General features: G+C 44.4%; 1 protein-coding gene across 1 annotated transcript in view; it reads left to right on the top strand.

Moving 5' to 3' along the window:
- Positions 1–24833, top strand: part of LOC138492838 (zinc metalloproteinase-disintegrin-like batroxstatin-1) — a 1052270-nt gene that overhangs the window by 64307 nt on the left and 963130 nt on the right. Inside the window, exon 3 of the mRNA XM_069620180.1 lies at positions 7289–7458. Within this exon, the coding sequence (XP_069476281.1) occupies positions 7289–7458 (170 nt within the window). The remainder of the gene's footprint in view (positions 1–7288; positions 7459–24833) is intronic.

Genomic DNA, 24833 nt, shown 5'->3' on the forward strand with positions numbered 1-24833 from the left:
GACTACAGGTGTTTGGCAGTAAATCCACTTGGTAGCAGTCTGTACCACACAGATTCACTTGGTGGCTGAGCTGTCAGACTTCCCTCAAGAAGAGTTAGGCAGTATACAGAGTATTCGCAATAGGTCAAGAGCACACAATAGAACAAGTAAACACTGACCAGGGCTTGGTGTAAAAGAGAGATCATTATTTATTTAAAACCACATCTAGAAAAACACACAGGCACTAATAGTAAGCAATTCAAAAACACGGTCACTAAAAGATATACACTCCCTTAAAAGAATATTAGACAAGTCTTAAGTAAAGCCCCACTTATTTTCAGACAGCGGTGAGCGCTTAACGTAGATGGCACTATAATAGTTCGTTTTAAAAAGGGAGAGAAAAACAGAGAACAAATTGAAACAGATCCCAACACTTTTTCAAGAACACAACAAGAGAGGAAGGCAAGGTAAAACCGTGAAGTTGGAGTTCAAGAGGCCGGATCCACTTTCAGAGGATCCAAACGAAATGTGTCCAAGGTCACACGGTTGCAGTGCACAAAGGTCTTGTAAAGGTTCAAAAAGGAGTTGGACCACAGAAAGGGACCATTTAGAGGGTCAAGGCGGCCAGCCCAGTCCAGAAGGTTAAGGAGTTATTATTACCTTGTAGCAATCTTTAGAAAGGGAGGCCTGGCGGACACGGTACCTTAAAGTGGTGAGAACGCTCCAGCGGGGGCAGTTGTTCCTGGCAGCAGTTGCAAGTCGGTGCTTCGTCTGGGGGAAGAGAGGATCACGTCGGGGAGGAAGACAGGAGTCCGTTGCACTGCCATGGAAGAAACCAGCCGCAGAGTTTCTCAGGTACAAGGAGCGGTCCGGTGATTCGCGGTTCAGTGGTGAGTGGCTATCCGGCTGCCGGGGTGCTTGGCATGGGCAGTTCGACCACAAACCGGGCTGGGGTGCGAAGAAAGAAAGGAAAACTGGTTGTGCCCACCAGTCGGGGGAAGAAGCCTCTCCAGCTGGGGAGATCTTCTTTGTCGTCGGGAAGTGGTGAGTCGATTCTGCAGGGCTCCACCGGTGGTGTCGTCGTGGTAGGTCGGCTCAGCTTCTCCCTCATCAGATTCTCAGGTCCTGTGGCGACTTCTGAAGTTCCAGTCCCCAAAGCCCTGCTTTTATGCAGAAAACCCCCATTCACTCAGCCTAGTTGTCACTCAAACATGCTAAGTGGTGAGCCGGCCGGCTCACCACTTGGGCCAATCACACAAGAGTGCGACTTGAGTTACCAAGGTAACTCAGTCCAGGCTGCCTAAACCCCCTCCCACACCTCCTGTGGTACCCAGACAGAGTGGCACCACTTTTGGAGGCTTCTGTGGAGAAGCCCGCCAAAAAGTGGAACAAAGGGCTCGACTTGGGTTGGAGTCACAGAAGAGAACACAAACGCCATTTTAGAGTCGAGTCTTGGCAAAAAATACCAACCAGAGAATTAATATTAATTAAATAAACTGGCGGTATGTTCGAGACTATGAGAATTAAATAATTAAAGTTGGTAGCCTCGAACAATGGGAAAATCCCATAGGAAAATATTTGCGGTCGAATATAAAAAGTAGTTTCCACTGCCACCAGCCAAAACTCGATCAGGGGGGACGGAAACGTGCCCCCTCGACTAACAGACCCTGGGCAATCGAATTTCCCCGACCAGTACGTCCACAATATGATGGTTTGTACTGGTTTCTGTTAATAATTTGGGACTAGTAAAGCCAATGGTGACTTTACATGCCCTGGGAGACAGTAGTCAGTCCCAGGGTATGGAGTCTATGGTGGGGTGTCACTATGACACCCCTGTGTCACTGCACGGAGGGTGCTGTGTAACACACATAGGAAAAACACATGAGATCCTTTGGAGTAAAGGACCCCATAGCCCATAAAACACATTACCAGTCAAAGGAATACCATTAATCATGTCCAAGAGTGGGAGGAAAAGAGTCTCACTCTTGGCAGGAGGAAAAAAACAAACTCCAGAAATCCAGCAAAGCTGCTGGGGGACTCACTAGGTTAGGAAATTCAGCCTAAAGAGAGAATTCTCCCTAACAGACACTCAAAACAAGTTATGTGTATTTGGACATGTACCCAGCCATTCAACACTCCACACTGCATTCATACCAGTTTCGGGCAGGGCTTTCTCATTCATTGTGTCAAACACCAGAAACCAGACATCCACAACATGAATGCGTATTCGTCACACACTCCATTCACCCAGGTCCCACCCACAAGCGTATCCACAACATACCGTCACTGGGAAGGCTCCAGCCAATCTGGCCTGGACTTCACAACAACACCATATATGGAACTTCCACCCAACAGCCAGTCAGGGGGAAGGGACAGAGTCAGGGCTTTCCAGGACTTTGGGAAAACAAGGTAACAGGCAATAGAAAGCAAGAGGCCACAGTGACCATTTTGTCTCCTATCAGGCATCAACTGATTCCAATGGCAGGGCTTGGGTATCCCAAAATGGAGGATACTCTGAGCACCTGTCAAATTCAGCACAGAGCCGCCACCAGCCCATACCCTGCTCTGTGGGTCACACACAGGTGCCCAAAAACATACCCTAGGGGCACAGGGCTGTACCCCCACCCACGGGTGCCATAAGAGTATCCCATGGGTCTGTACACCAAACCAAAAGAGAGAGTTGCACCGCCAGGAGTCCCACATGAACTCCTGCGCGGAAAACACGACAAAACACACGATAAAAGGCGGTAAAGGACAAGGATACAGAGACCCTGTCCCTCTGATGCATTTACAGCATCACAGAGCCTAAATTTATCCTGGCTAGCTTTCAAAGTGCTTGACGAAGTGCCTGTTTCCTGTCTCTAATTTCTCTGTTGAATCTGTGTATGTTAGATTTGCTAAGAATAGCAAGCCTTTGGTTTGTATTAGGCTTAACGAGGGAGCAGTTCTTAATGCATTCCATAGTGAACCCAAATTGAATGATGGATGCAGTGGCAGATTCAGTTGCAAGTACATCAGTGGCCAACCAGTACGAGTCAGCATATGCGTGTAAGACCTCTCGAGACACGCATGCTGCTCTCTCCAGGGATCTTTCAGACCATGAGGTCTGACTGCATGTAGCATTGAGGGTCAGTTGGGCCCAGGAGGCTGTTAATAAAGATGCAGGCGTGCAATGAGCGAATAGTGATTGCTCTCATGGCAAGGTGAAACACACATGTCATTGATCAAAGTGGGACCATTTGCCACAGATATATAGTCCCAGGTACTATTTGCTCCATTTACAACCCAGGTATACTGTGGAGCGCAGTCGGAACGAAAGGTGCCATTCACCATACTAAAGCCTGCAGAAAACAACAGGGACACCCATTTTTCCCCTTCCCACTTTGCCCGCACAGCACCGTGGCTTTGTCAAGCACGATCTTCACTACTGCACCCCCTGCCCTCAAATGGACAAACCCTGGGATTTTGGCGTTAAAGTCCCCACAGACCAAAATAGGTAGAACGTATTTGATTGTACCAAAGGCGTCCTCCATTTCTTTAAGTAACAAGTGGTGACTCTTTTCATATGGGGTAACATGTATGTTAGAGTTAATCACCTCATGTGCAGAATGGTAGTGAGAGACAGGAGGGACACACAATAAGGAGATTTTCAGAACTACTTGGGATTTCTACTAGTGTCATAATTTTTTTTCACACCCAAAACAAGACAGCCTTTCGGCGACTTCTAGGTCCCTGGGCTGCAGGGTGGCCAAGAATGTTCCAGCCGTCAATTACAATTGGATTCACCAACCAGGTCTCCTGTAAGGCTATAATACTAAGAATACTAAGGCTATCAATGTGTTCAAGCAGCCTGTCTTTTTCTAGAAGGTAGAGATGTCCATGTGTATTCCAGCTTGAAAGCAAAGAAGGCATGGAAAAAAGCTAGTTAGGAAACGGAACCTCTATGCCTCTCCACCATGTTTGCCAGCCATTCCCAGTGGGGCTATTCTCTTGGTGCTGTTTCCGCTGATGAAAGTCTGCAGCTTCCTTTACCTCAAGCAGACGCAGAATGTTGTCTGGGATCAGACAGACTACCTTGAGAGGACGGGCCAGCATTAATTATTTGGCAGGAGACTTTATGCAGGGTTTTAGTGAGGGATCCGCAGGATTCTTCACACTGTGCAGGGAGACCATGCTCCTGTGGTTTTGGGCGATCCAGAATGAGGTGGTAGTGATGGCATCACACCTCCCTGCCAGTCTGAACACTCATGCAGATGTTTACAGGGCTTTCGCACTACTAAGGGCTGAACGCGAAGCTTGTGGACGATATCTTCATGAGGGGTATGTCCCAGATCAACCTGTTTGTGCGAGATCTGGGTTCATGGGAGTTTCTTGCATGGGAGTTCTCTGGGCGATTCACTGGTGATTCCCCATGGGTTTGACCTGGTTCCCACATTCCCTCTGTTTCTGCTGTTTCATTTGGTGCTGAGAAAGACTGGGACAACCATGATCTTGATTGCGTCAGACTTGGCACTGAGAACCTGGTTCCCAGAAATGCTGGACATGTTGCTGTGCCATCCTTAAATATTCCTTGAAGGGAAGAGCGGACCCAATCATGCAGCACAGTGCTTCATCCCAATGCCAGGTGTCTGACCCTACAAGCCTGGCTATTGAGAGGCTGGAGTAAAAGGATTGGGATCTCTCTGACAGGGTTATTGGTGTAATTCTCTCTCTCTCTCTGAGGTCCCCATCCACCAATTTCTTTCATGCTTGTCACAAATATGTAAGTTGGTGCAAATGTGTTCTTGTGCTTGCGACAGGGGGACTGGGCTAACCGGATCCTGACGTAGGGCATATCAGGTGGTCTGTTTAACATGACCTGCGAGATGTTATATTGGCTGACTTCAACTTTTCATAGATAAGAACCTTAGCATTTTATAAAACAGATTCTCCACTGAAATGAGAAATTTCCAAACACTCCCACTAATTACAAAAAGACAGACCTATTGGCTTCTTCTAATCCATATCAAATGCCTTAATGGCATATTGTTACACTTCCCCTCATCCATATAGGAACAAAAAACGAAAGTCTTTCTTTCCTCAATAACTGGATGGAAGTCTCATAAAAAATACTTTTCCAAACTCTACCTGCAAGTCACCCAGAGCTGACTTGCCCTTGCAAAACACTTATCCAGACTGTGTATGTCAAGCATCAGGAATGATAACTACAAGGATATACTGGGGCGAGGAAGGGGAGTTGAGTAATGCAGAGCGGAAAAGACCAAGAGTGCAGGCTGCATTTTAATTGTTCAACGTGCATACCTGAAGCTGGGAAATTTAAACAGCTGCCACAGCAGATTGTTGCACGCCGTTGCTGGAAGGAAAAGGCTCTCTCTCTCGGGTGGAACTGGGAGACTGTGGGGCTGCAGGAGCGGCGGTGAAGCCATCCGGCTCAGAGGTTGAAGAAGGTTGTCAGCGAAAGAAGAGACACTGCAGGAATGCCAGAAGCCAACCCAGGAATCCTGGGCGTTCGCAACACTGTTTACCTGAGGGAAGCATAACGCAGAGAAGAGAAGCCCAGCTCGGACTACAGCCAGCAGAGAAACCATAGAGCAGAATCGGCGAGAGGAAAGGAGACACCAATCGTTTGTTACCAGTTTGCTGTAGAAGCAAGAAAATATGCCAAACAGAACCAGCGAGTCCCCAAAAGGGAAACAGGGCCACTGGGGCCTATGGGCAGCCACGCTGCATGCAAATGACCAGTAAAGCAAACGAAGTATTGAAAAGTTACAGCTGCAAGCATGTGAAAGTTAAGCAAACAAAGTATTAAAGGGTGATGAAGCCAATGGGCATTTTGTCTGGGAATACCTAAGAGGAATTGAAGACTTACCAGTCTGCGCGTGTATGCCATAAACAGATGGGAATAGTCCTGGCAGGATAGTATATCAGGCAGATTCAGTACTACAAAGTTAGGAAGACATCACGATTGGAAGTTTGTGCAAGGGCCACACGAGAAAAGGCCTAACAGAAGCATAAATCAAATAAAGTAAAGCTATGCAGTGTGCCTATAAGAAAGTCCTGTCAGGAGCATATACCAGGCAGTTACCAGTGTGTTAAAGCTGCAAGTTTGTTCAAGAAAGCCCTGGTTGGAAAGTATACCAAGCAGTTGCAAGAAAGTCCTTGCAAGAGAATATACCAGGCAGTTATAAGTGAAAATAAGAAAGCCCCATTAGGGAAACATACCAGGCCAGGACAAAGTTAATGGTGCATAAGAAATATGTTGCCACAAAAGGCATCTGAGAAGGATATATCAGGACGAGCCAAAGGCTGTGTAAAACTAGAGCAAAGGAGAGGGAAAACCTGGCAGGGGAGTACACCAGGTACCCTAGTAAGGTAAAAGATGAAGAACCAAGTTGTTTAAATATCAGTTGTGTTGTGAAGGAAGAGAAACTCAAGGAACTGATATCTTTTGAAAATCCTATGGATGGAAGAGAAATTAGGAACTCTAGCCTTCTGGAACTTTTGTGTTACAGTTGGGCATTTGAACATTTATCGATCACTGAAGGCCAAAGACATTTCCTTGTTTTGGACATGGGGCAGTTTTGTTTGGGACATTCTGACATCAACAGATCCTTGGATTTGATTTTAGGTAGGGAAACCTTTTTAGTACATGGACAGATGCATTTTCTCACCCCCTTTTATTTTAATGTGTCTTGGACCAAAACCATGAATCTCCTGTGTCCGATTCTAAATTATGATTCCTCACAGTGGTCATCTGAGATGCGTGCTTTTCTACAACGCAGAGCACATCCCTTCAACTAAGGGGGTAAAAGTTTAAATGTTTACAATCACCTGCTGGATGGGGGTAAAACATTGAAGGCACTGTTGGTAGGCATTTAGCCTCATAAAATGTGCAGTAAATCCCTCAAGACTTCTGATTCTGTGGACAATTAAAATATGCATTATTAGAAATGCAGCCTTTCTTTACTGTTACCCCCACACTTAGGAAGGCATATGTTTCTTGAATAGTGAGAAGAGGACATGCTTGAAGACCAAATGTGAAATGAAGAGTCTTGAATCTGTATTTGTTTTGGGAGAATTTTTACCTGTAAGGGTGTTTTGCAATGAGTTTATGAGAACAGGAAGACTCAGAAAAAGAGTGCTTGTTGGGTTAGGAAGCAGGCACAGGCACAGTGTGAAAGACAGAAATTTAGCAGGAGAACAGGTTAAGTAGATAGTAAAAGACTTTAACACATGAGCTAAGTGAGATAAAATCAATGCTTTACATTATTTTTTAGCAGGTGAAAAATCTGTTTCTTTCTTCCTTTAGGTCTTCAAAGCAATAAATACGTTTGTGGCATTGGTTGGCATAGAAATCTGGTCTTCCAGTGATCACATAGAAGTGACTACCTCTGCCTCTGCCGACCTGGACAAATTTTCATCCTGGAGACTTAACCACCTGCTGAAGAAAAAACAAAATGACAATGCCCAGTTCCTCACGTGAGTTGCAGATAGTTGGCTTTTCTTTCTATTTAACAAAGGAACATTTGCCTGAATGCGCTCATTTTTGAGCCGTATGTGCCCCAAAGAACATTCAACAGTGCAAATTAGGCCACATATCTTTGCAGACATTAATTGATATAAAAGTGTACAACAAAGCATTTCATGTATTGATACAAGGCTACGTAAATTACTACTAGACCAGGTGAAATATTTGTTCACTGTGTCGAACCCTGACAGAACTAAAATGTGAAGAGAGCTCATAAGTAATAGTATTAGATACAGAAAAGGGATGTTGATCTTCATATTGAACAGAGCAAAGGTTTTGTAGTGGGTTATGTGAAGAGTTGTTCATAGGAGACAGAAGCAGGTAGTGGATTTCTTTCCAACACTATTGTTCAAATAATAATGGGATTTGTAAAAAGCCTCACTAGCCCTAACTCTGAGGTGTTTCCCTGTCTCAAAAAAACGAACTAATTAGACAGTCTTTGTCAGTATGTCCAAAATAAAGTTCTCTGGCCCTCATTACGAGACTGGCCCATACTCGGCAGTAACCGTAGCCGCCATGTTGTGCAGCAGAATTGCCACCGTATTCCAAAATGGCGGGGCGGACGCACAAAACAATGAAAGCCGAGGGCGCAGTGGAAATTCCACCAATAATCTCCGGGATTGCTGTTACCGCCATATAGGTCGGCAGAATTTTCACCTCGGAAATTCATCATTGCGTTAAAAGGAAGCATTGCAGCAGACATTTTGGAACACACAATCCATGAAAATTCAGGACACAGCAGGGCCATCCGAACCCCCAGTCAAGTGGAATCATGTCAGGCGGAAAGGGGAAAGCCAGGGTGCCCTATATGAGGCTGAGGAAGCCCAGATCCTCCCAGCAGGAGCTAACAATACTTGCCAAGCAGGTTGTGGCCCACTTAGAGGAATTATATGGTGCTCAACACCGTAAAAGGAGCCAGCAATACAAGAATGCAATGTGGGCAGAGATCTTATTTTTCTTATTTGTATTGCCTGCTACTTAGACCCAAGCCATACAAGCTGTCCTCTGTGTAAGTGTCCATGTACGCTGATAGGGTGCTGTTTATCAGTATCATGGCATCATGTGTGGCACTAGGGTATCGGATGCAGCATTGGCTGATTGTGATGTCTGTGTCACATGACATTTGGACATTCACAGAATGGTGCAGTTTCCTGTTCTGGTATGCCTGCCCCATTGCATGTGGGGGCACCAATGCCACATGTGAGTAATCCAATGCCGGTATGGGGTTGGGGGTATGGGCAATGGTGTAGGAACATGCCTTTGATGCATGCAGTTCCGGATGGGGGCTAGGCCTGAAGATGTGCTGTGGCCATGCCTCATGTGCGCATCCAGGTCTTGGTCCAACACCTTTGTTTTAGTGGGCTGGAACATCACATGCAGTGTGCCCGTAGTGTACTTGCACCCGCCCATGCCAAATATATGTAGGCTGACAGTAGCTTCAGCAGAGGGTTAGGGGGAGTATGCAGTTCCCATTGCCATGGCACTCTGGTGAACATTCTAGGTCCGGGTGTGCTGGTCTGTGATGGTGGGATTGTCCAAACAATGCAGGGTCACAATTGGCTGTCCCCAAGTGTCTATGGGGATGGGTGGTCACATAGCATGGATGCCCTCCACAGCGCACATCTCCTGCACATTTGTGGTGCCTGTCTCCTTCACTGCTGGGGTCTTGCATGCTGCTGTAGCTTGCAGTATGGTAGCTGGTTGTGGATCCCATTTACAACATATTCTTGTGGCAGCATGTTGCTTGTCTATGTGTTGGGGGTAGGTTAGGCCCATGTGTACTCCTCCTTGGTGGTTCTGATGCACCTGTGCCTTGATATCAGTCACCTGTCTGCATTTACCTCCACCTTTTTGGTGGAGGTAACTGTGCTGTTTTTGGTGGAATTTCCTTCAAATTTTGCAGGTAATCCCTGTGATTTTGACATTGTAATTGATTTTCTATTTTTGGCGTTAATTCCGGCCGCGGTATTACCTCCAGCTTTGATTCCATGGATTATCGACAGATTTGCCACTTGAAGTAATCCCACCAGTGGTATTTCTGCCGGCGAATTTAACGTCAAATTCGAAATTTGGTGTAGCCGTAAAGTTGATGGTAATGGATTTACCGTCAATTTTCCCGCTTACGGCCATACTTGTAATGAGGCCCTCTGTCCTGTGTCCAAATTCTTTTCTTACCCCTGCACTCGGAATTCTACAAAACGTGCCAAAATCAGAAAATTATATGTCTCTCGGCTGATCACTCCAGAGACGTATATTTACAACATGACCGACTAGGCCGAGGCCGGCAAATGGCCACAGGAGCAGCATTTTATTGCAGTTTGTTTTCAATTACCGGGTATTTTTGTAACATAAAGCAGTTTTGTTTTTCCGAGTCTGGCTGACCCACAGCACTGTCCAAGTAATTTTTAGCTGTTAGCAGTCATTCAACTCTGACAGCTAAGGTCTTTCCTGGACAAACATATATATGCTTGATATTTACAAAACCTTTATTGTTAGGGTAACTTTTTTTTAAAGAAAAGGAATGTGTACCAAACCCAGCGTGCTTTAGGTATTTAGTTGTCCAGTCATACAACTCTCACATATATGACAGATATAAAGCTCATTGGTTTTATCTTCCCAAAATGCTCTTTAATATGCAGAACATCCAAAAACTCATTGCTTTTATTGGTACCCCTTCACATTGTCTTTGGATTTCTATCTAATCAATACACACATATGTTAAGCAATACCTTTTATATTCAAATGCACGACATGCATTTTTAAACACTTGGTGAAATTAGCGTTTTCCCTTCAGAAATGTAAAGGCTAAAATGATGTATCATTTTACAATATTAAACACATGCCTATGCTTAAGTCAAGCACAGAGTGCCCACAGGTGGCACTAAAATGATGTTCAGAAGCAAGCACTAATTTCCCGCCCTGGCATCACATTTCAGTGGTCTGTGGCCACCCCAAAAGGTGCAAGCATGAAACGGATCATAGAGAAGTAAATCGGAGAGTAAATCTAAATGCGCAAGTGCATCAGGAAACCTGTGAAAGAATACCCAAAGCCGTAAAAGGGTGAGAACACAAACTGTGTCCCAAAAGTACACAATGTTTCACAGCTGTAAAAGTTTCCCATAAAGATATCCATTCAGCCATCTTTACAGAAGCTGCTCTTTGATGACATTCCGTTGCATGCTCAGTACTACCAGGAAAACCAACTGCAAAGTATGTCGCACAATACATAACTGTGATGTGTATAAGTAATCTTTACATGAATTATATTTTCATTACAAGGTAGGACTTTTACTGTGAAACAGTATTTCCACCGAAAACAGGACATCTATATACCCACAAATCTTAAAATGTTCCTATGTATTGTACAATCCAGCCAACTCTACGGAGTTCACAAACATTTGAAACTACCATAAACGTTAGCTGGCCAGACACATAGCCTAAACCAGAGCCACAAAGGTAATATTGTGGTGGAACGCCCTATCCATTGCTCAATTTTACTCTTGGAATGTTGGGTATTTTGAACAATGGCACAAACAGCAATGATGTAAACAGTATGTACCACTTCATTGTTATAAAAGGTGCCTGCATTGTGCAGCTACGAGGAATGCTGTTCCTTCCCACACGTCAATGTTCAGGGTCGCCCTTATCCATTACTTCAATGTGAGTTTGCACAGCAAAAGATTCCAAGAACCTTCTCCAACAGTGTTTACTCTACTGAGGTGTTTATGCCCAGGCAGAGTTTAAAAACTTCACTTATGATTTTGCCATATTTTAATGGCGTTCCAGCCCAAGAAATTGGAGGAACGTCGGATACAGCAGCTAACTTGCCTTATTTCCATTTTGCCCACTGCTAAAACCAAAGCTGTAACCATGAGAAGGGGGTAGAGTTTTTTTTTATTCAACATTTGTATAAGATGTGTCTGTACCACTTGCATATATTTCATATGTAAACTTTACCATTTGACAAGAATGGATGTAGAAATGTAGTTATGTTGGATTAGTATTACAGACCAGTTTAGGTGCTTCTCACAGTGACAGCAGGCTATTTGTAAGAGATATCAGATATTGGCATTGAAACCAAAATTCCTTGTTCCAACCTTCTCTCACTTGTGTCCAGTTGACAGGCAGCTTATATTCTGATCCTTTCCTATAAAAGATTGTTTTCTGACCTAACTGGAAGTAGACAATTGGCCATAACAAGTACATTCAGAGCGCTCAACTGTAGAACACACTGCCTTCTCCAAATCTTGGGCATAAGAGATCTGAAAGCACTCTTTCAACTAACATAAAATAGACGATAACAGGCTTGAATTAATGAGAGGAAGCAATAACTTTCTAATTGCTGCAACTTTAAAAACATCCCTATAATGTTATGAAGCCAAAATGGCGGATAATATGGGGCAAAAAGGTGTAGTTTGGACAGCGCAGATGTTGAAGGGGCAGGATCTGCTGTAGAGGGAGTAAAGTTGAAGGGGACGATTTAGACATAGGGCAGCAGAAAGCCTAAATATGCCACTACCTGCAGCCCTGCAATTTCCCAAAAATAATAGTTCAACATGTAATCAAATAGAAACTTCCACTTGATATTTTACTCACCAATCTTCAAGTGAGCAGAGCATACCTCCCTTTTATATTTCCTGATTTCTCTTTGCCAAGGGGGACAATCCTCTTCCCCTGGTCTTTTCCCCATCTTGCCAAGGGGTACAGTCCTCTTCCCCTGGTCTTTCCGCTTGTTGGATTACAGTAAATAATTGCAAAAACAACGATCTCCCTACCTCTGACAGACTTGGTTTACCTTCCTGTGGAGAACGTCTTTCGCTCTTCCCCACTGGTACTCCACTTGCTCTAACATCTCCGGTCGGGATGCACTGTCCTGACCTCCTTCTCTGCGTCCTTGCTGTGTCTCGTGGAGGCGACGTCTGCAGCGTGCATCAGAGTCCTTTTCAGGACTTCGTAGGACTTCAATCGACCTTCCGGCTCTGCTCATACGGCTGTCAGCTTGAGATGGGAGGATGGGGCTGGCACGTCCTTGTTTTTATCTGTATTTTGCTGATCCTCATACCAATCGGCGAGGCCTCGCCTGGAAGGACTCTACTTCCACAGGTATAGAACGGTGCGCACGTTCAAGTACCATCCTTTTGCCTTTCGCATATGTTGGAAACAGGTTGTGTTATGAATGCCATTTGCATTCAAACGCAAGTTTCCGGTCTTCCGCCGTTCTTGTGAGACGGTCACAAGCCTTCATTCACATCTGGTTCCTCTTTCCTTATTCGCCACCCACAGCTTCTCTGAGAACGTATCAATTCCCCCATAGTGCTGCCAGTTCTCCACTTCACGCTATTATGACTGCTGCTACTACTGTGTGCTTCTTCTTGTCCCTTGTTTCTTTTTCTCGTGACAATCTCCCTAATGGAAAAACAACTCGAACGTTGGTGGGAGTTTTTTTTTTTTATTAAGTGCAATTTAGTTTTACAAAAACCTTTCACACCATACATTAATAATAAAGTATTACAATTATGAATACATTTATATGTGTAGACAAATTACACACAATAAAAGTAAAATAAAATACTCTAAAAATACAATCTGAATGAACAAACAAAATGGTCTCCAAATATAGACCAGTTTTAGAAAACAACTTCATTCATTAGCTCTGCCATAAAAGAACATTTGCTAAAAGATAATAAATACAATATAGTAAACTTACATTTGTTCAAGGCAGCAAAGATCTTAACATATGTAATCACTCAAATACATAGTCAGCTACCACAGTGCATAGTATTTCTTAAAAAAAAAGCATTGAAGTTCTTTGACCTTTGGTATAATTATGTGTCTCCTCATACATAGAAAATAAAAAATAGGATGACCTTTTGAAGCAACATTCCACACTTTCAATTCTTTGGGGATTCAGCTAGAGCAATATCCCTTCCCTTCTCATAACTTTTCAAATTCATCCTCCAATATCCAGTCTAAAAGACTATATAAAACAGCAGCCCAATCTAAATTCACTGTTTTATGTGTTAATTACTCCATGGAGCCACTACATTTTAGTCCATAGAAGGGAATAAGGAATCTCATAAGCCACTTCCACTTGGTTACACCTTTTAGATAAAAAATGACATGGCTATTCAGGTGGATGCATCCATCATGCGGTTCCTCAAGTAATTTTCGATTTTTAATAAGAACTTGCCCGAAGATATGGTGAATGCGATGTTAGGATTTGCCATACATTTAAACCCATAGGGCTTTCCTTGCAACAACCGTATCTCATCCATTCTTTATTCCCAAGAAACTGATTCTTACATTCTCATAGTAGGGACACTATATAACTAAATGCTTGATGGTTTCAGTCTGGTTCGGGTGCAAACATATTCTACAGTTTTCACTAGTATTAGTAGACCAATATTTGATATGTTCCATTGTGTGCATTTGATTCAATCTAATCCCCATATAGATATCACAAATCTTTTTTTTAGAGGGAAAGCATTCAATATATTGCAGTCTCTGCGATCTTGTGTGTAAATAGAGCGCAAATTATTTATATAACTTATATTTTGCAATCTCATCACTCATCTAATTCATAGATTTTTTTGGCATACACAGGGTGATGTTAGTCAAACATAGATGCTTTCCATTGGAGCTTGAAACAACATAACTGAATTAGGGCTTGATTTAATTAACATGATCTCAAACTCTTGACATAAAGAGTTATGAGGCGGGTTGATCATTTTTGCATATGTGTTTAATTGCCTCCATTGAAATCTGGCAGATAAACTAGACAGACCTAATACCGATCGAATACTGCATTGGGGATAGAATTAGCCAAACCTAAAAAAAAATTCCATATCCGAGCTTGCATCGAATCTAAGAAAACACTTATGTCATGAAGACATAAATCCAAGCCATATAGAAGAATGGCTTCAATTTTTAGTAGGTAGAATTGTATAGCCGGTAGGAGAGAAAATGTGCATTATTTTTTTAATATAGTTTTGAGCTGCGACATCAAAGGTCTTAATTTCTTGTTTAAAGATCTCTGCCAATGAACTTGCGAAGAGATATCAGACAGGTCGTATCCTAAATACCTAAGTTCCATTCGCCTTTCTAAGGGAACACCATTTAATGACCATTGATACATTCGTGGTTTCGTTTTACCAGAAAAAAACAAGATCTTAGATTTCTCGACATTAGCACACAAATTCCGTTCCTCCCCGTATTTGGCAAACGCATGAAGCTTATTCTTTAATCTGTACAGAGTTTTGTCAAATAACAGAATATCATCAGCGAACACGAGCCAATTTACTCGCAGATGTCCAATAGGGTAAGTAATAATTTGCTCCCAAATAGTTTCTATATCGGAAAGATATAAATTAAAGAGTGTTGGCGCCAAACTGCACCCCTGCTGCACCGCAGTATATGTAAAGATTTAATCTGTGTGGTCCCCTTGATTGTTGAGGCATACTCTATAACAGGCATCTGTATGTAGCAGCGCAAGTATTTGAATCAAAGTTGCGGAATATCCACATTTACCCATTTTAAACCAAAGAAGATTACAAATCACAGAGTCAAAAGCAGAACGTAGGTCCAGCAAAGCCATATACACTGTACCATGTGCTGTGCTCTTAACTGTATGCAACACAACACATGAAACAGGATTGTGGCATTTAATGCTGTACTCATATACTTACGAAAGCCAGTTTGGTTCTGAGATAGTACATTGTTTTTCCCGATATATTCTTCAATCTCATTCAGTATAAAAATGGTGAAAACTTTGTATGAGGCATCCATCAAAGCGATGGGGCGGTAGTTTTTTGGATCCGCTGGATTGCCTTTTTTTTTAATAAATGGGGATAGTTATAAAAGTAAGCCACGAACGGGGATAATACTGGTGTTAATAATATTTTCATATTTCAGTTTAAGAATGCCTGCCCAAAACTCTGCATCAGCTTTTAGTACACAGGCGGGTATCCCATCAGGGCCTGATGCTTTAGAATAATTGAGCTTTTTTATGGCTCATATGATGTCGTCAACAGACCATTTAATGCGCAGCAACGCTGCTAAACACATTTTCTGAAACTTACTTATTTGAGCTTAAATAAACTAGGCATATGAAATCCAATGGTAATATGCTTGGACCACAACTCTGCTGATATCGATGAGTGCAGTACATTTCTATTTTGATTCATGTTATCTTTGAACATATTCCATATTGATTTAGTGTCCAATTTACAAAGCTTTTTTTATCATGGTTTGATTGTCATGCAAATGAAGCTTATATTTATAATTCTTACAAGCATTCCTGTACTTCTGTAAAATTCCTTTTTTTGTAATACGAAACTTTTGAAAAGACAAATTACTTTTACCTAGGACTCTAAGTTCAATATTCTTCTGGTGCTTTAAACTAGCAATTTCCCATTGGTATTTATGTTGATGATCCCTATTGGGGGGATTTTTATCCTAATTGGGCATGGACCACGGGTATTGAAAACCTCTATAGCACTGATATCTCGAATTGAGTATGTCACCCTTGGATTGTTTTTAATAGTGTGGCCCAACTTTAAAACCATAAAATCGCACAACTTATTCCATCGTACTGAGATCAGCCGACACTCTATTTCCACTATACCCAGTACGGGAAAATTCTGGAAATAATTACCAACTCTTTATTTCAATTGAGATAACACAGTGGTCACTATAACCAACATCAAAGCTTTGACATATTTGACCTTGCTCCATCATGTCCGCTGATATACAGAAAAAAATCTATTATTGAGGAGGTCTGCTCTCTGTGCCAAGTAAAATTAGGAGCATGATGTCTATAAGGAACTACAAACATATTCTATGTGTCAAAATAATCATTGCAACAAACACCCCTCTTAGCAGATTGCCGATAAGCCATTGAACATTTCTGCAACCCCTTATGATGAAGCAAATTGACACAATTTGAATTAAAATCACCACTCACTATGATTTTATATGGGTTACGCAATAAAGCACTTTCCAAAATCAAATCCAAAGTATCCATTAGATCATCTAACCCCATTGTTGTAGGATTAAAGTAAAGTGCAATTAAAAGTTAGACTGCAGACTCATTGCCAACAGTATTCATTTCATTGGCTAATAGGGCCTCTCATACGTGTATTATGGTAGCATGTATATTCAGTGAATCGTTAATTAGGATAGCCAGGCCACGAATCAGACGTCCTAAATCCAATTTAGTTGCGGGAGAGTTGAATACAGTATAACCATCCGCACATAATTGATTTTGACGCATGTTTTCTTGCAAAAATATGATTGAGGGTGAAGCAAATATAGCATCTGAGTTCAAAGAAGCAAAGAAATTCTTGAACCCACATACATTCCATGAGTAGAATTTAATCTTTACATAGCTAAGAGTTTATTATAGGAGGTTCTATGACCAATGCAAATTTTAACAAGTTTTCGACCCAAGACCAGTCTTTTATATTTGACACAATGGCCGTTAAATGCAATATCATCTCAGATGGAGAACTATCGGATGCACGAGAAGTAGATGGATTATCAGTGACACTAACTGACTTGGGAAACTGATATTCAATAAATGAGTGTGCTTGTTCATCACCAGAAAATAATACCATGTGAATTCCAATCAAATCAAGCTCCTCGCGAAAATTCCAGATTTGCTTCAGAATTATTAAGGCATTAACATGGCATATCATTCTGTAATTATTTTTGTGAGCAAGTTTTACCCAATCCACATCATTGGAGTTGAGTATTCGTAGCATTGGAATCCTACTAAAGGTTTTGAAAATAAAAGATCGATTTAAGCGAACTTTGCCAAGAATTTCAGGATTGCTGATCCATCCCATAATATTAGATGTATCGGATGTTATTGACTGCCACTCCTGTCCCTCATATTCTTCTTCTACAAACTCCCCTTTATATTCACCTGCCTCATTAGTCTGCAAGTGAGAAGGCTCAGGTGATGTCATCTCATTACTCCTTTGAGATGTTTCACTTTCCTTCCCAGCCATATGGTCTTGCTTAGTATGGTCATGTTATGTTTTACCTATGTTAGTAGGATCGCATTCAGCATGTGTTGTAGTGCCTTCCGAACTATGGTTGTGTGCAGGCATATCATTATTGCTCTTACCCTTTTTTTATATTACATGTAGTCAGGGGATAGAAGGATGACAGTTGAGATTGTATGCCACCTTTTCCTAGGGCGGTACGTAAACTGGTTTTGGTTTCTGTTATTTCTGAGATTTCTCGAGCTTCGGGCCCCACTATTTTAGGTACCACTCCTGAAATCAGGGCATCAACAACTGAATCTTTTTTTTCCTTTTTTGTTTTTTCTTAGAAACAAGGGCTGATGCACTCTGAATGGGGGGAGCGTGAGCGTGCATCTGAAGCACTTTTTTACTTTCCTCTTTTAGTTCCAGATCCAACGCCACCTCATCATAAGCGAGTTCACACTTAGTTTTACTTTTATCAGTTTGACTACATTGTGTGATAAGTGGAGTTACCTTATCATTATTCCCATTTTTTTGCAAACACGTTTCGACCTCATCTCTTTATTTCTCTTAAATGTGGACGTTTCTGCTTCCGCGATAAAAAGCCACCAGATGAAGATCCTGTTGGATCTTTTGTGATTGAAGCACTGCCGGTAAGAGGCATAGGTTCCGTTCCTGGAATTTGATCCTTCTCTTGTTGTTCTATTATATAAGTAAGGGCCGTTGGACTATCTGGAGTTTCGTTCAAATACACAGTGCCCCCTTCATTCAGGCGAACACCTATATGATCGGCCGACTATATTAATTGCTTTGTTAGATACACAATCATATTTTCTAGTTTGTCAGTTTGCCTGCAGCTTTGACCCTTATTAAATTCGTATTCCAAATCCCATCTGTTGAAGACACTACCCCCAGTATCTCCCCCAATTACCGCTTGCACATAAGAGTGACTTAGGAAGGCATAGGAGTTACCTGTGGGATAAGTCTGCGAATATTTTGAGTCAACAGATGACCTGACGTTTGCAATCCTTTTGCGTGAACTAAGGGAACAACCTTTTCCTTGGAAAGATTTATTCTCAGTCATCGAACCAGCAGATTTCCCGCATAGAAATCCTTCCATTTTACTGATTTCTGCAATAATTTCGATGGAGGTGTTTTTTAAGGCCCTAATTTCCAAATGTGTCAATTCGTACCCTTTGTCTAGCAAATTTAGGATACGGCTTAGCACTGGAAGTTGCTGATCCATAATTTTTAAATCCTGTACAGCTGCAGAAGAGCCTAAGAATGCGATCTGTGAGGCTTCATAGACTGTTGGTGGAGATAGTCTAAAGTCTACAGGACTAGAATAGGTATGCTTTCTTTGTTCCGAATCAAGAGCTACATTGTTTCCTATAGACTCCACCAGACAGTCTCCACTAACATGTAGTTCTTGTGTAGCCACAACATTATTCTGAGGATTACTCAAAGACTGTTTGTAGTCTGGTGCGAGTGAAAAATGTAAATGTATGTTCTCAATCCTACCTCCTTTGCCAGAGGCAGGGGTGGATGAACCCTGCGACAAGCGAGTTCTCTTGCCTATTTGATCCATTACCACATGGGCCATCATAGATATGTCTGCCAATTTGTTCGTACAAGATTCCACCATCTTTTGGGGCTGACCAGACAGGGAGGTGTTATCTCGCATACTAAGGAAACTATGCTGAATAGAGTGATTGCAGTTGTTGGGGGCTGCTCCGGGTCACCGGGCAGCCCCATACTCTTGTCGGGCAGCACCCGACGGGACTCACAGGGGTCATGCCGCTGACACAAAGGGTAGGGGTCACCCCACCCGATCCGGATCACCTGATCTCTGCACATGGCCGGGTGGCAACCGGCTTACCGCGGCCCCGGCTCTGGGGGCACCCAGGCCGGAGTCGCCACCCTGGCCCGACTCACAGGGCCTGGGGAACACACCGGGACGGCGTTGCCCGGCAGGGGCACCGTCCTGGAGCTGGGCCCCATCCTTGGGCCCAGCACACGTGGTGAGGCACGGCACATGCAGAGTCAGTTTGGTCTGGACAGACGAGCCCGGAAACGGCTCGTTCATTTTATTAACTTGGTCACGTGGTTCCCCACATGACCAAGACAACACACTGGAACATACCATGTCCTCCTACAGGGGTGACATGCAACACTCCTCCTTTTTCATAACAACAAAAACAAAAACCCCAAAGTCCCCACATAACCACCACTACTACTACTTGAGCCACTCTACTACTTTGCACACCCTTTATTAACCTGGGTGAGTGGCTCTCATGTCACTAAAAGGCACCACTGAAAGCTACTGGCCCAACATAAAGCCCTCTGCCTGTGCATGCTTGCACAACATCACATTCCCCACCACCGGGCCATTTCCGACAAGTCCCTGTCTGCAGGCCATCACTCTCCGTGGGGATGTCGAGGACGATGTTCATCCTTCACACCTCTGGGGTTGCAGGACAAACGGTCCACTTCTTCACCTGCATTCGCCAGAGTCAAAGGAGGCCGGCAAAGCCGCACCTGGGGAGGCCCAGGGGCCACATCGGTCAGGTGCACAGTCTAGAGGGCAAACCTTGCGGCATGGTGGTGGCGGTGGCCAGATTGTTGTACCGCTCCAGGGCCAACCCCACGGCACCTGGAAATGCCAGGGATGCTGACAAGGGGGCACACGTGATGGTGTCCATGCTGTTTTGACACCTGGATTTGTTCAGACAGATAGGTGACACTGAGGGCGCACAAGCACTCCAGATGGAGCTGCTACCCCGTTGTAGGGCGATGGACTCAGCCCCTTCAGTGTGGAAGGGGCAGACCTTGGCCTATGCAGTTCTATTTATGCTTCACTTCCCTCATGATGGCGGAAGAGAGAGGTTGTGCTGGCCTTGACATTCTTCTTCCCCGCATCCTCATTAGCAATACTGTGAACTGGATACCTGCTGTGTGGCAGGGTACTCGTGGTGTGCCCCTCTCTGTTTATTGTCCAGGGGCTGCCCCCACCGACATGCAGCATAATATATTTACCCTCCCCCTTCCTTTGCACACGCTCCGGTGCGGAGCGATTTACCTTCTTTTTTTTTTCAAACAGTTTTTTTTTTCATTAACGAAAATTACCGCTCCTCCCCCTTCGCGGACACCAGCCCGCCTTTCCTTTGTCGAGGCACAAAGCCGCATCTTCCTCCACAAAGCAGGGCCGGGGAGGTCGCACCAGTCTTGTTTCGTTTGCGGGCCCAGTTGGAGTTGGCATCATCGCTTTCCATACGGCGATGGACGCCGTTCTTCACACCTGCGACTTGCGGGTTGGGGAGGGGCAGCGCCTCCTCCTTGCGGCCGACGCCGCAGGCCCCTCACCCCCCTCGATGTTGGTGGGGCAGGCACTTCTCCATATGCGGCCGATGCCGCTCACAGGGGGGTAGTGCCCTCTTCTTTCATTCGCTCCTCTCCGGAGCTCCCTCTGTTCCTGCGGCTGAGGCTGATGAGCACCTCTCCACATGGGGCGGACAACTCCCTCACCAATGGGGAAGGGCAAGCAGCTCTCCTCCCGTCATGGCGGTGCGGGGGCGGAATCCCTTCCTCCCTCGTGGGGTCCGCCCCAGCTCCTCCTCTCTCCCCACGCCTCAGGGGAAGGCCGGGGGGGCACACACACACGCCACCTCCCAGCCAGTGATGCTGGCGGCAGCACCCCTTGCGCCGTTGCGGGCGAGGCCCCTGGCCACCTTCGTCCTCCCAGCGGGGTGGACAGTCAGCTCCTCTCCTGCGATGGTGAACAGGCGAGACCCGCTCACACGCAGCTCCCTTGGGGAGGGGCAGTACCGCAGGGCTCTTGTTGCGGACCCGGCGGAGGAGGGGCAGTATCTCATTACCCCATAGCGGGCCACGACCCACGTCGTACTCACTGCGGGGGGGGCACCCATCCGCTATCCTCACGGTGCGGGGACACCGCATCGCCAGCTGTCTCCACTGGGGAAACGGGGGCCGCCTCAGCACACGCGGGTTCCTTGCCTCTTCCAAGGTATCCTCGTCGCCATTGTTGGGGGCTGCTCCGGGTCACCCGACGGGACTCACAGGGGCGGCGATCATGCCGCTGACACAAAGGGTGGGGGTCACCCCACCCGATCCGGATCACCGGATCTCCGCACATGGCCAGGTGGCAACCGGCTTACCGCGGCCCCGGCTCTGGGAGCACCCAGGCTGGGGTCACCACCCTGGCCCGACTCACAGGTTCAGGGGAACACACCGGGATAGGGTTGCCCGGCGGGGGCACCGTCCAGATGGTGTTACCCGGCAGGGGCACCGTCCAGATGGCGTTGCCCGGCAGGGGCACCGTCCTGGAGCTGGGCCCCGTCCTTGGGCCCAGCACACGTGGTGAGGCACCAGCATGGTGCTGACACAGACACACACACGCGGAGTCAGTTTGGTCTTGACTGACGAGCCCGGAAACGGCTCGTTCATTTTATTAACTTGGTCACGTGGTTGCCCACGTGACCAAGACAACACACTGGAAGATACCATGTCCCCCTACAGGGGTGACATGCAACACTAGTCATACATATCGCTAATGGGAAAAGAATTACATTTCTTGGTATTCTCTATGGCTGCTTGTATTTGTGCGTGCATGTATGAAAATTCTATATCCTGACGAATGCCAACATTTGAACTCTCGTCAGGATCAGAGCATTTCATATTTTTACTATTTAAATTACTTTGCACTTTACCAGGAAACATTGCCATATTTTCAGCTTCCAACACTGGCACAGTGTTAGCCAGCACAAGATTTACTTTCTCTGTTCCCTTCATAGCTAACTTTGGGACGTTACACAATTTACCACTCCTTAAGCAGGTAGCAAAAGATCTTATTTACTCAAGAGAATGTGCACTCTCTGCCGTTTAGCACCAGAGCACTAATCCAACTTCCACTGAGCAGCACAAAATATAGAAGCCATCAAAATTAGAACTTTGTATGGAACCAAACGATCAATGTAAACATGCAAGAGGCCACGCCAAAGGCACAAGATTAATTCAAACAATGACTACGAAATCAATTCACAATGACATAAACAGTGACCTAACATTGTACACAACCGCGATCAACATAGAAAATAGAACAGTGTCAAATCAGCAAATTCCTGCTAAAGTAACATAATTTCAGTTAAAACAAGAATCCATGCCGATAATAAGTACTCCCCCCCCATACCTCCACACCCTAACAGCACAACAGCATTTGCAAGGCACTTCCAGGTGCACTTCCAGGTGCGTGTGCACAGTGCTCTTGAAGGCTGTGGGGAGGTTGGGGGGCGTGGCCACAGAGGAGGGCGCCAAACTATGAAAAAAGAAGAACACCGTAAAAATGCATAAAGGTTCACAATGTCACAGTGATAAATGCATTCACGCTATCAGGGTCCGTGTAAAGACTGAAGAGTGAAGAGCAAAGTCCATTACATGAGCAAAGTCCATAACACTAATAAGGCGTTTAGTAATAATTACTTTGACCAAAGACTGTTTTGCCTTTCCACGGTAGTGCGACTTCCTCTTGCTGACTAAGGTCCTCAGCAGAGTAGATTCCACAGCTAACGGCGGCGAACAGCGTTCTTCACAGGGGAAAGCGGCACAGATCGAGGCGTGAGGTGCAGCAAGGGTGGCAGCAAAACAGCACTTGCAGGGCACTTCCAGGTGGTAGTTCTGTTCATCCTCGTGTGGCATCCTTGTCCAAGTACTACATGTATTTGTTACTGGTGTTATTTTTCCCATGTACTTTGATTGGCAGGTAAGTGTTAAATTAGGGGCAGCGAAGAAAACCTTTTGGCCACATCGGGTTTTAACCTCTGGCACAGTGTTTGATTGCAGATTAAGAGACGGTATAGACTATGAAGGGTACATAGATCGGACAAGACAAGATTGAGAGGAGGAAAAGAAGGGGTGCACAATTAGCAATCTGACCCAGAAAAAAAGAAATGCAATGCATAGGTCAGAATGTAACATATTTGCATGCCAGACTGTGTATATGTACATATATTCTTATACATGAGTACAACATCAAAGGAATAGCCCAGACTAAATTGCAATAGATCATGCAGCTCGGTAACACATTGCAGCAGTGTCTCGTCTTCCAATATGTAGGCGAAGCGTCCACAGTTTTCTCGGAAGCAGCAGTTCTCCTCCTCGGTTGGCATGACCTTGCACCGATTGCAGGTACACCAGGTGGAGATGTCGTCCATGCGACTAGGCTCAGGCTCTTAATCTGGTGATTCGTCCTCCCAACTGTCGTCCGAAGCCCCATCGTTTCTGCATCTTTCTCTTTCGAGTAATTCTGCCTCGGAATACTCTTGCTCGTACTGGTAGGGCTGTATTGTTGCCATTATGCGACAAAATTAAAATAGATAGTAATAATAGTAGTAGTATCTGTTCACACTGGCTACGAGCAACAGAGTTAGCTGAACAGAGCAGAAACGAGCCACAGGATACACAAAAAAGACAGTGAAACGATTGAAAAAGCAACTCTGATGTTGTCTGATGAGAAGCAGTCTGTTTATACTTATTGAGGAAAGAGGCGTCCTGCCATTTCCATGGAGACACATCAATAGCTGGAGCTCAGAGAACATTGACACGAGATGTGCATTGGCGTTGTGAAATGGGCCGCACGCGTCTAGTGATGTCAGCTTCAAGGGCAGGGATATGATTTAGTCCCGCCAGGGCAGTTCACATTAGGGCGATGCTGCAACGGATAAGATTAGTACAAAATGGCCCCGCCCTGCTGCCTGATTTCGCATGTGTAGAAGTGAGGAAAACTACAGTAAGGTGCATAGGAAATGTTTGTACGATCGATCAACATATGCTTAAAAACACATGCCCGAACGCTCGAGACAATAATATTTTTTAGTGCACTATTCCTTTAATTTTCAGTCAAGGATGTTCGTGGAGCCTGCTTTTTCAATCTAGGTACACATGTGCATGTAACTGACATGAAGCATGTACATATAAAAATTGCACTCGACTTCAAAAAGGTCAGTGTTTTTTCCAATAATGCCAAAAATTGGAAAAAGGGTTTAAGCTTTTCCAATTCAAATATATATTTTTCAAAACAATATAGCTGTTGTGCTTGTCTATGTTCATGTTCAAAAATAAGAATCAGAAAAAGTTATAGAAGTTATCCCATTAAATCTTATATATGTTTGCGCAAAGCAGAATCAAGTTTTCTCATATTTTATTTGCTGATGATTCTTCTATGTTGTATTTGAAGAAAGAGTGAAAAAAGAAAAAAATATTTTCTCTATTTGCTGATCAGGAAATCCAGTTGGATTACGACAGAAACAATCTTGTTATTTACT

Source organism: Ambystoma mexicanum, chromosome 10 (genome assembly GCF_040938575.1).
Source record: "Ambystoma mexicanum isolate Mex_15411 chromosome 10, UKY_AmexF1_1, whole genome shotgun sequence".
In the NCBI taxonomy this organism is placed as follows: Eukaryota; Metazoa; Chordata; class Amphibia; order Caudata; family Ambystomatidae; genus Ambystoma; species Ambystoma mexicanum.